General features: G+C 39.5%; 1 protein-coding gene across 1 annotated transcript in view; it reads left to right on the top strand.

Moving 5' to 3' along the window:
* Nucleotides 1-12,661, top strand: part of EYS (eyes shut homolog) — a 904,272-nt gene that overhangs the window by 646,986 nt on the left and 244,625 nt on the right. Inside the window, exon 35 of the mRNA XM_035895612.1 lies at nt 12,095-12,324. Within this exon, the coding sequence (XP_035751505.1) occupies nt 12,095-12,324 (230 nt within the window). The remainder of the gene's footprint in view (nt 1-12,094; nt 12,325-12,661) is intronic.

The raw sequence follows: 12,661 nt of genomic DNA on the forward strand, positions 1-12,661 counted from the left end.
AGCTATTTGCTATGGTTTTATTTTCATCATTTAAATCAAAACGTTAGATATTTTGAATCTTGAATTCTAAAGGAGTTGTCTAAATTTTTCACAAAAAAGCCAAGGAAGTAGTTTTAAAAAAAAGAAAGGTAAGTACAACAAAATAATCTCCCATATCTTTTAACCTCCTGATCATGTTCAGATGATAGCTGTCATAAAATGCTTGTGTTGTTGATATGATGATGAGGATTTGGCTGATATCCTTAAATCTGACCTGCTTTGAGATAATGACCCTATTAAATCACTACTATCAATGTTTTAAATATAGATGCCCTTCATGACTTAAAGTTACTGAGTAAAGAATGGCACAAAAATACAGTGCAATTTGAAGGTAATAATGAGAAGTATTCACTCACTCTGCCATTGACAATATTCTTCCAGTTTTGCCTCAGGTTTCTCTTTGTCTCTTGCTTTGAAACTTGTTTTGTAGTTGGAAGGATCAAAGACTTCTGGCAACTGTATTGCCTACCCTCAGATCATAGCCAGGTACTTAAACCTCCAATGACATAGTGTTTGAGTTCAGGTAGTGTTTTAAGGTATCAGTGTTGTTAGGATGAATAGATGCAAAATATCAGCTTATTCAGCTGTTACTCTCAAGCAGGTTGACCACCTGATAATTTCAATATAACATACCTTTAGTTTAATATGTTCTCTGCCTCCCTATGATCTTGCCATGTCAGAGACTTTGGGCTGATAACATGGGAGGGTATGAATAATCCATTTTTAGCATTTTTCTGTTAAGAAACCACTATTGTGGTTTAACCCCGGCTGGTAACTCAGCACCACACAGCTGCTCACTCACTCCCCACTGGTGGGATGGGGGAGAGAATCAGAAGAGTAAAAGTGAGAAAACTCATGGATTGAGATAAAGACAGTTTAATAGGGAAGGCAAAAGCCATGCACACACACAAAGCAAAGCAAGGAATTCATTCACTACTTCCCATGGGCAGGCAGGGGTTCAGCCATCTCCAGGAAAGCAGGGCTCCATCACGCGTAATGGTGTCTTGGGAAGACAAATACCATCACTCCAAACGAACTCCCCTTCTTTCTTCTTCCCCCAGCTTTATATGCTGAGCATGGTGTCATACGCTGTGGAATATCCCTTTGGTCAGTTGGGCTCAAGCTGTCCCAGCAGTGCCCCCTCCCAGCTTCTTGTGCACCCCCAGCCCACTTGCTGGTGGGGCGGGGTGAGGAGCAGAAAAGGTTTTGACTCTGTGTCAGCCCAAAACATCCCTGTGTTACCAACACTGTTTTTAGCACAAATGCAAGCATAGCTCCATACTAGCCACTATGAAGAAAATTAACTCTGTCCCAGTCAAAACCAGCACAGTAATCCAGGTCAAGAAAAGGCAGCTACTTAATTATTCCTAGTCCTAACCAAAATGGAATAGCTTAGTGCAGAACAGTGGCATGTTGTTGTTCTGCTGCTGCATTTGATCTTGATTCCTGTGCAGTTTTGAGTACTCTTCTGCAAGTTGAAAGACAGAAATCTGCTGACAAGGCATCTGGAGTTTCCTCTCCTTGTTTTTTGTCTGTCAACTGTTATGCTTTTCTTCAGTTATTCACACTAATAAGAAAACTTCCCAGTTGCAGTCTTGATAATGTTGCCTGTTACTATCTTCCCATGTTTTAAATTTTTGCTAAACCAGAGTCACATTGTCTTGCTAATGTTAAAGTCATATCAGTCTCTTCATTGCAAACGTAATTTGCTTAAAGGTTTAGAAAGATCACTTTAGGTTGTAACAGGGTAAAGTAAGATGTATCCTTTGCTGTAAAGGTATGCGATTCATAGGGAATGCTTTTAGCAAATGTTTTGAATACCAAAAAATGGCTTGGGATGGTTATCAGTTATATAATCACAACATACATGATTTTGAAGGGTGACATAGCAAATAGAAGTAGGAATTTGTCCGCACTCATCAGAGTTAACTTGTTCAGTGCCACCTGGAGATAGGTGGTCACCTATCTTACAGTGGGATGAAGCGAAGATGCCTCTCTCTGCATATGTATCGTCTACAGGGAGAACCAAGGTGATGAGCTCAGGCAGGTTTCCAAACTCTTAGGCAGATAATGTTTGATGAAGTGAATTCTGTCCTAAGGGTTTGATTGTCAGATGAAATTTCTTCAGATATTTAGGAGGGAAAAGGCTGTTTTGGGTGGCGTGTTGATGCCTTGGAGAATTTGGAATCGAAGAGAGATTGAACATGAGGTAATAAGTATTGAAATTGTTAATTACTTTGTTATTGATTGTTTGTGTTGCTGCTGTCACTGTCATTGCTATACTATTTGTTCACTTTCTAGTAAAGTGAGTGTCCACTGCAAAACCACATTGTGGCCAAAATTCAAATAGCTTTCCAGTTTTGTGAAAGAAGAGTACGTTGTACTCCAGCATCTAACAACTTTCCTTTATGAAAATCCCATTAATAAGAGCATAAATTCGTTCAGCATACCCTTACAGTCATTTCATGCTAATATGAGAAAGAAGGAAAAGACATCTACCAGCATTGCCTCTTACACTAGAGCTCTCTAAAATATGATACTGCTTTAGGGAAAAAAAAATTATTAAATTGTAAACAATAGCAGGCAGCAGATAATTGTGCACACACGTGCGCAGATATCCAAAACTGAATTTCTGAATTCTCAAACAGAAGCCTCTTACTTGATAGCTGCAATCAGTATGAGGCGGTTGTAAATTTTGATAATGTTTGGACCAAACAGAAGTAGCACATCATGAAACCTCCAATTAATAAAGGGACATGAGTCAAAAGCACCATTTAGGAGGCTGATCTCACATTGTGCTTCTGCACAGAGAGACTATTTAAAAAAATGGGTGCTGGGGTTCTGGAGAGAAAAGCGAGTGCTGAAAAATAAGAGCTGTTGAAAAGAATATGTGGTCTTGGACAAAAGAAGGGGGCCAGGAAAGAAGGAGGTGAACATCCTGGCTGGAGGAACGATCCTGGAAGTGGGGGAAGGTACTGAAGATGAGAAAGATGCATGAAGATGAATACCAGGGGATGCACAGGGACCATGGCTGGTAACCAGTTATTATGAGCAGCAGCTCAGTATAAATCAACTTGACTTTACACCCAAGTTTCCCAAACCAGCAGAAACCTCCCTGTTGGGAAGGAAAGTGGAGACCTAGTGAACATAACAGGGCATGGGGTGCAGTGAGGGCACGAGGGAGCGCGTGACATAATCAAGGAGGGTAAAAGCTCTAAACTTGTGGGTTCTTATGTAAACCCCAGTACTCAGATCCACTATGGGCTGTTGTTTACTCTCTCATCTGTGACACATGCTTTATTGGCTATAAAATCATTTTTTCCTCATAGAAAAAATGTACATAAAGGCCTATTATTTTTGTTCCTTTTCTGTTACCTTGTAAAATACTATTTTGCAAGTTTTCAGTAGCATTTTTTTTTTTACTATATCTGTTAATATCATGAGGACTTTTTGACCTGCCATATTTACAACATTCTTCCTTACGCACTCAATGAGAATGCAGTAATATTTTAATTAAATGCCAGATTACTGATGAATAAATGATGTTTGTGTTTATGCATGCCAGCCATCTCCAACATTATGATATAATTAGAAATTAAGTCTGGAAGAAAGTGTAGATAATGCATAACAGTACTCTCAATTTTTAACTCTTTCTGTCCTAATGATTTTTACATGTCTGTCTCATCTTGCTTTGCAGGTGAGCTCTCATGGTAATTTCAGTAGTGTGTGATACAGAATGCCTTTTTATATTCCTGTCTCTCTCCAGCCACACAACCTCTGAATGGCAAAATACTTTCTATCCAGCAATCTTAATTAATATTTATAAAACAATGTAGGCCTCCCATACTTCTATTACATAGACAAGAACTATTTTTAGCACATGGGGAAACAAACGCAAAGAAAAGATTAAGGACTCTGTCTGTGAAAATTATTTAGATACCTAAACTATTCTTACATGAGGCACCTAAAACCAAAGTATGTACTCTCAGAATTGCATTTTATCTGTAATGTAATCAGGGTGCACTGAAGTTCCAATCTGCCAAAGTGTGTGTTTCCATGCATTTCTGGAAGCACTTTGATTCTCTTGAGAGTCGCCCTCATTCCTGTTAGGGTCTGAGAATGCCTCTACTCATCTTTTGGAAGTGTATCTCATAGAGGGCAAGATCTACTAGGCATGCCCAGAAGAAATTGAGATGACACTGTACAAGACAGGTAGACATGGTGTTTAGGGTCATGGTTTAGTGGTGGAATGGCAGTGTTAGGTTAATGATTGGACTTGATGATCTTAAAGGTCTTTTCCAACCTAAACAATTCTATGATTCTGTAAGACATATCCCATTGTGGTACATACCTGCTTTCCCTTGTTATTCTTCAGATCAATGGTAAGAGCACTGCTCTCGCTTATCAGACACTTGACTTCATTTGTGTCCTCAGTTTGATAGAATTATAAAGTTGCCAGTCTGCTACCAGAAGTGCTGTAAGAACTCCCCAAACCAGTCCTTTGCTCTGTCCTGTCCTGCGTGGAACAAGCATTCATTGGGTTGAGTGGAGAAGGGAAAGGTGTTTGCATATGGTTCCCCATCCCTTGGGTTAGACTATTCATCTGAGTACAGACTTGGATTTTTCCACTGTATCCACCTCTTGAAGCATTTCATTTTCTTTCTTGGTGGGGCAGGGCTGTAGCCATCTGGAGAATCTTCACTGCGTGCAAAGACCAAAGGTTTGGCTACTGCAGCCCCAAGAATTACAATGCAGAAGCCTTTCCTGAGATGAATTATTACTTAGGAAATCAATTGCATATTCAGGATCTAGAAGTGATTCTCCTTTATCCTTCACAGACACATTGTGTGATAATATTCCATAGGTAGGTCTTCTATTTTGGAGTCTAAATTATGGATGACATCACTGAGGTAGAAAAAAGTCTTTAGCCCTTGAAGCTAGGTAGAAGCTTTGGTAAACAGTAGTGACTCCATTCTGGAATTACGGTTTTTTAGATAGCTCTCACAGCATCTCTGTTACAGGAACTCAATTTACCCAGTACAATCTACTCATCCATTTAGAACTGGGACAGAATGGTTATATTGTAATCTTGCAGAGGCTTTTCAGAAGGACAAGTACAGTGCCATGTTAATCAAAAAATAACATTTCTGATCTGCTTAGAGAATCTTCAAGGAGGGAAGGAAACCATTCAAAACCACTAGTTTCAAGAAACAAAAGTAGTTGCATAAATCAACAAAAAGATGCAGTACTCAGGCATTTCAAGTGCTGTTTTTCTAAAAAGCAGCTAAGATGAAACTGGGAAGAGGTTTTCTAGCTGTGGCTATTGACTAAATATAAAACAGAAAGCTGAAGTTCAGATTTGAGATTTGCTTAAGCTTCAGAACGTTTAAGATTTGCACATTGGTCCAGTCAGTGCTCAGTAGTTTTGATTGCTCCCCTTTTTTTGATAGAAAGTTGAGGGGCTTAAAAGGGAGGATGGGGAAGGCTATGAAACAGCAAAACCAAGCCAAAATAAAGATTGGTGCGAAAAATTGAGATATTCAATGTTCATTTACTTCTGCAAGCAAGCCAAGTAAAAAGAGGACTGGATTTGGTACAGAAATTCAGTTCTAGCAAAACCATTATTTGTCATGTCCTAAACTTAGGGACTAAGAGGGTTTTTTTTCCTAATACCGTCTCAAGGAAGATTCATCTAGGGAAGACTCACTTTAATGTCTTGTTTAGGAAGGCTTTTGCTATTACACTTATTTATATGTTTCAAAGTCTATGGAATGTACATGCTTTAAAGCAAATGGAACAGAAATATGCCTCTGTACATGTATTTCCTTTTCCTCTTTTCTTCTTCGCCTCTCTTTCCATACCTGACATTCCTTCCTACATCTGGCACTGCTATGGATCCTGGAGTTCGTGATTTTTCTTTGGATTTGTAAACTGAGCTTTCATAAACCTCATTATATCTGTTAATTGCATTCTCACATCCTCTGCTTCATGGTATATCAAATATATTATTTGCATTGCTAAGAGTTTGCACCATTAAATGAGATGCTGTGTGTGCAAAAGCAGTTGCAAATGATGTTATAGCAACTGCGAATTTTTAAATGGAAAGCTGCAACTACACTATCACTGAGTTCTGCTACCAAATGTTGTGCCTAGTAGGAGGGAGAAGCTGGGCTCATAGCCTGGAGCATACATTAAGAATTGGATTTTTTAAAGAGATATGCCTGATCATAAGTCATCTCTATTAGGAAAACAGACATCTGATTCTTCCAAATCAAACAAAGACTGGGATGGGTGAGGAAATAAGATTCACATATAAACTGCTGAACAAAAATAATCCCAATCTGGTAGTCTCTTAAATTGTTTTCTCAGTTATTATGTTGAGTGATTTAAGTGGTTTCTCCAGTAGGGTAAATGTGCAGATACACTGTTCTGCAGATCATTGAAATCAGTGAAATGCCATTTAAAGTGTTCCTCTTGACATGGTTATGAACAGTGAAATAAGCAGCCTGTAAAAGGCGTTGTTCCTTCTTGCCAAATTACATGCAAGGTACTAGTTTTTTATTCCTGTTTAAACCAACATTTCAATGAAGTGGTTTTCAGTTTCATAAGTTTTTTTGAAATTATATTCTAGCATACATGCTAATGCCCTTTGTCCTGTCCCATGCTGTGGATTGCAAGATGGGTGAATCTTTTTGATCCCCTGAGGGTTTGTGTACCAAAAAAAAGCCTAGCAGAGCTGGTAGTCACTACAGTGACTCAGAGGAACAATCTAACTGGTGACTTTATTAACTGGCAAACTTAACAAACTGGCAAACTTAACGAATTAACAAAGGCAGTTTGGCTAAGGAACTATTTTTGGCACAACACGTCGCAAGTTGTCCAAAACTTATATATGTGAATATATGGTAAAGAAGTGGAGAAAGAATGGAAGAAGCAAGAAAAAAAAAAGAAAGGCGAGTATAGAAAAAGGAGAGGTATCACCACCCTTGGATCCTGTGTGGTCATCTTGAGGCAGAGTCTGGATCCGTAGGTGATGGATTGACAAAGCAAAACGTGTGCTCTCATCCTTACAGAGCCTCATTAGTCCAGGACCACCCCTGGGGTGGCAACCATCTTGCTTCTGTGCAATCAGGTGTTCTTGAAAGTTCTCAAATTGGGTCAGGGGTGTCGGTGGGACAGCGAGGGTCTTTGGCGATCACGCATTCCCCCCATGAACACCTGTTGACCAACACGTGCTCAGTTGTTGCCCACTGGAAGAAGCCAAGGGGGGCAGCCCACCACTCTGCTTCCGCAGAGCTCATCCTCCCCTCTCTGTTCCCCCTCTGCCCAGGCAAGTTTTTTGAAACAAGGAAACATCCGACTGCCCAGTCAGTCCCAGACAACCTTGAAAAATCTTTCTTTTGGCTCCAAAATCTAAAACGTTTGCTTAAAATACTATTCTGTCACAACCTGAGAAAAGTGGCATGCGCACACTTCTCCACTGAAGAAAACTGCAAATAGAAGCAGTTGCTTCCCAGCACAAATTACTTTATTGACAAGCTAAAAATACAAACTTCCTTATCACACTCATATCAGATAAGGTTAAATCCATTACCTCAGTAATAAAATGTTACGTACGTAAGTACCAGTAGACACAGGCAGTGGAGATCTTATCATATCATTGGGACCCCCGTGCCATTGCATGTCTCATCTACCTGCCTCATGGAAAAATGTCAGAGTGCTGCTGCAGACATGGCTGCCATCAGCCTGATAATGAATTACTTTGGCGACAAGTCTGCTCTCTTTGCAGGTCTCAGTTTGAAGTCCATTATACAGCCAGAGCAGCCCTATGGGGGGGGGGGGGGGGAAAGTTTTTTTCTTCTATTTAGGTGGAATTTCTTGTATTTCAGTTTGCGTCCATTGCCCCATGTCCTTTCACTGGCCACCAGCAAGAAGAGTCTGGCTCCATTTTTTCTCGTCCCTCTCAAGGTATTTCCCCCTCAAGGTATTGATACAAATTGACAAGATCCCCCTGAGCCTTCCCTTCTCCAGGCTGAACAGTCCCAGCTCTCTCAGCTCCGGTCACTGGCACCAGCACGGAGTTAAACCAGCGACACCCAGCTCAGTCCGTGGCAAGGCTGAGCCCCTGCACTGCCAGACATCCAGGATGTTTTGTTAACTTTTTAATCCACAGTGTCTCTAACTCCACACGCTAATAGTTTCAGGCTCTTTTGAAAAGAGAAGGAGAGCTTAGGGGAGCAGGAAGCTCAGTAAGTTAGGCTATGTGTGCTTTTGGTTTAACAACATAACATCGAGCATGATCCCCGAGTGCTATATGTTTCTGCCATTCAGTTGATGATACATCTCCCTGAGTCGTAAAGAATTGTGATACAGAATAAACAAGACTTCAAATTGCACTAACATCTATATTTAGACAAGCGTTTCAAACTTACATGCACTCAGCCATGAAACACAAGGTTACAGGCCTCTCAAACTCAGCCGTTTGAGCTTATATTAAGATGAAAAACAATGTGTTGATGCTTGCAGCAAGTTAGAAGATCTTCATGTTGCATTATTGACCTTAGAGGCAGTGACAGGCTGGGAAATGGAAAAGAAAAAAAAATCAAACCAGAAAATTGTGTCCCTGTTGTGTAGTATCAGTGAATCAAGTTTTGCCTAATTTATTTTTGTTACACTTTGTCAAAACTTCTAACACCTCAATTACTAAATTACTTGAAACACTTCCCGGCTCTTTATTCAAATAAATGTTTTTGTTAAACTGTGTTGAACTGAGGTCATTGCTTATTCACAGCAGCAGCTTGGACGGCTTCTGAGTGCAGCTGCAGACATTTGCCCCACTAAGCAGCCCAGCAAACCCGTCTCTGATTTTGCAGTAAGGCAGCGAGCCGCAGGGCACCTGGAAACGGTATTGGCATGTAAGCAGTCAGGCACCATCTAGAAGCAAAACATCCAGAACAACACTGCAAAGGCTGACACCCCGCGAAAGACTAGCAAATGAACCGGGGAGAAAGCAACCTGCCAAGGAGCTTTCCTTTCTTTCTTCTCCACGGATTAAAATGTCAACCAAAAAATGAAGCGAGGCTGCATTACTTGCACTCGTAACATTTCATTTGAAGCACACTCCTGTGATTCTATTTCAGAGAAAAACAGTAGCTTCCTGCCGGAAAGGGGATGTGAGACTTCCACAGCTGGAAATCAGTGCTTCCAGGGGACACAAGAATGCACGATTTGCCAGTCGGGCAGATAGCTCTCTCATTCGGTATTTTACCCCAATGGTAGCTGTGACCAGATTCAGAGGAATAAATTTTGCAATGGTCATCTGTAGGACTATCTGTCATTAGAGAAATGGTCTTTCTAATAGCTGGTAGTGAGAGCTGAGTTTATGCCCTGATTCTTCCCCAAGTCTTGCTTAGTTTTATTTATTGCTGGTTTTTTTTCAGGAGGAATAGAAAAATCAACCCCAAATCCCAGTAATAGCTCCAAATAAATTTCTGCTGTAAATGTCTGATTCTTTGTGTAAGCCTACTGTTAGTTCAGAGTTTTTCAAACATTTAGTTTATGTTTGGGGAGAAAATGAAGATTTTAATTTTTTTTTTAATCACTGCTTGCAATCTCAGCAGCAGGTGACTAAGCATTTTCAATTTGCTGTGCTAGCCTGGTAGAAGAGAGCACACACGTTAGTGCACTCTTAATGCTGCTCTGAATGGAATAACCCATATGAAGATCATGTTTGTTACTTCCCTTAGGAAAAAAGGATGGTTATAAACTCAGCAATTTCTTTGTTGTAATTCTATTCATATAAATGGAAATGTTTTACTCTATTCATGTAAATGGAAATAAACGGGAAGTCACTTACTTTCTTAAAATCCTAAGCCTCTTATCAGCAAGTCCTCAGCCTCCAAAATCTTTTAGGGATTTGTTCTTAGCTTTCCTGTTGTCTGCCATCTTTTTGGATGCTTTTCTCTCATATAAAGTGGATGGCTTTTAACTGCCTTGAAAGCGCTGTGTCCTCTTTCCTAACCACCATAGTACATGTGTTTTGGTTATCTTATGTTTTGGATGCAATCTGTGTTCCTGCTTCAGTATCCCCTTCTAGTGCTGCCCTTACCATTACTGCTCTGCGCGTCTCCTCTTTGCTGTCAAATAAGCCCTGTGTCCCTTTCGTTCTTTCCCCATCTCTGCTCCTTTCTCGATCACTGTGCCTTTCTCTGGGTCCCCCTAGATATTTACTTTGTTCAAAATTATTTCTGCCCCTCCTCTATCCAGCTTGTGTTCCTTCCTACTTGCCTTTCAGCCTGTATCATTTTCTTTATACAGGTGCTGTATTGGTAATTCAGAGAGCTGGTTTTTCAATACTGAGATTTATAGATAACATACTTACTTGGGATGTGGTATATTGCTTTCTTTCAGAATATTATGAAGTTGGTTAGTACTTTCTAAAATATGCATTTCAAAAAGTAAATTCTTAAAATCAGTTTTCAGGTTGTCATGTGAAAAATTTGGAAGCTAGATTTAAGAAGACAGATGCCTGGAGTGGAGAATGTGAAGTCGCACTGAAGATGTCCCATTACACCGCTATGTCCCCATCTACCTTGCTTCTGCAGTCACACTTTGTTGTCATGATGCACCATCCCTTTCAAATGTTTCTTTTTAAGACATGCTCCAACCTCTACAACATGGTGAAGCAGAAGTTTTAGCTGATACAAGAGAAAGTGACAAGGAGAGAGGAGAGGGTGCAGCAGGGGCCAATAAATGATTTTTTTAATTTTATTTTTTGTAAAGCAGGTTTATACCAGCATTTTCACCAAAATAAGTAAGAATTTGGCTGCTAATGTTTAACGCATTGCCAGAAATGCCAACTTTCACTGACTTTGATGCCTATAAGCCATTGTATGAACTATTAATTTCTAGTTCTGTTTTGGCAAAAATGTTAGTGACATTTCTGTTCAACCTAGTCTCCCTTTTCTTAATACGATTTTTTTTTTGCACAACATTAAGACACAAGAGAAATATTCAGAAAGTTTAAAATTACCAATAAAGTAAAAATAGTAAGGTATTTTATTAAATTACTGTTGCCAGTTTTCAGTATTAGAAGTTACTTTCTGGGAAGAAAAAGTAGAATCGCATGAACTTCATAAAATGAAAGAAGAATGTCTATCTCTTATGAAAAATTTAATGAAAACTATTATTTTAATTGTTAAAGCTTATTAGATAGTCATGAATCTTCTTGTGACTTTTGATTTCTTTTGCTTTGCCCTCACCATAGTGATCTGTGTGTTGCACATAAGTTGTTCTGGTTGGTAAATGGGTAGCCTTAAATTTGTACAGTTCAAGTGAGTCTCAAGTTTACCTCTCTGGATAAAACAAAAAGCACTAATAAACAGAATTGATAATTAGGACAAATAGGTGGTATTGCTAACTAATTTGTAGGAACTTTGAGGTAGGAAATAATTTAAAAGGAGGCAACTGATTAACATATCAGTCTAGTAGTTAATGTGAGAGCTCAAAAATTGAGAAGAGAGGTAATGTCATTCTAAACAAGAAAATTTGTGAGGAAAAATGAAAACAAATCCATCTGTCTTTCTCTCTCTTCCCCCCCTGTAGTTATTTCTGTGAATTAAAAGACACTGTATTACGGCATTTTTGTTCTGCATATGCGTGCTTAATCTACTTGGATGGAAGTCATGTCTTCTAAAACAGCCTTACAAGATTTGGAAACTTCAAGCAATAAAATATTTAATAATACAAGCCTGTATTTATTTATCACTCCATTGTTGACATCCATCAAAAAGGAATTACAAGAGCACGTACAAACTGTGCTCTGTGTTTGGAGGTTATCTCTTGCTCTCTCACAGGGAAAAATACCTTCATTATCGTTTTGCTAGATTTCAGGATGGGGATTTGATTAGGGAATTACTAATGTACTCATATTTTCTTAAATATAATCTGCATTTCTAAACCAAAACCCCCTACTGTTATTAAATGAAGCTGGAGTGTAGTGGCAAAATTAGGTCTCATGATTTTTTGTTCTGCTATCTTGTCTCTGTCCTTTCAGGATTCCTGCACCCACACATCCGTCAACAGCATTCCCTGTGGTTTCTTCTGATGTGCCTGGGTTGCCTGACCCTGTTGTGTCCTCTCAGATTTCCCCTGAATTGCCGACTGTATGCCAGGAAGGGCTGTGCCGTAACGGAGGGACTTGTCAGCCTCTCTCTCTGCCTACTGGGGCCACCTCGTTTCAGTGCGACTGCCCACTACACTTCACTGGTCGATTCTGCGAAAAAGGTAGCTGTGGTTCATTCTTTCTCTATTAGTTGTGAAATGCAAGTCTTATGCTTCCCTGGAGGAGGAAAAGGGGAAGAGGTAATGATAATCATGTTCCTAAGCTATTCATCCCAGTTACGGTTGGTAACTCAGGAGTAGATTCATTGAGGTATTTAGAATAATACTTACTTGCAGTGTAAGATGGGTGATACCAGTCAGGCACACCAGTAAGAGTTGCAGGCTTGAGTTAATGAAAGAAATATTACATTATTTATGCAAGTTGTTGTGCACCGTGTTAATGAATGTTATGCAATGTAGTATTTTGGGGACAGAAGAAAGATAACTTATGAAAATAAGG

Source organism: Egretta garzetta, unplaced genomic scaffold (assembly GCF_000687185.1).
Source record: "Egretta garzetta isolate BGI_Z169 unplaced genomic scaffold, ASM68718v1 scaffold55, whole genome shotgun sequence".
In the NCBI taxonomy this organism is placed as follows: domain Eukaryota; kingdom Metazoa; phylum Chordata; class Aves; order Pelecaniformes; family Ardeidae; genus Egretta; species Egretta garzetta.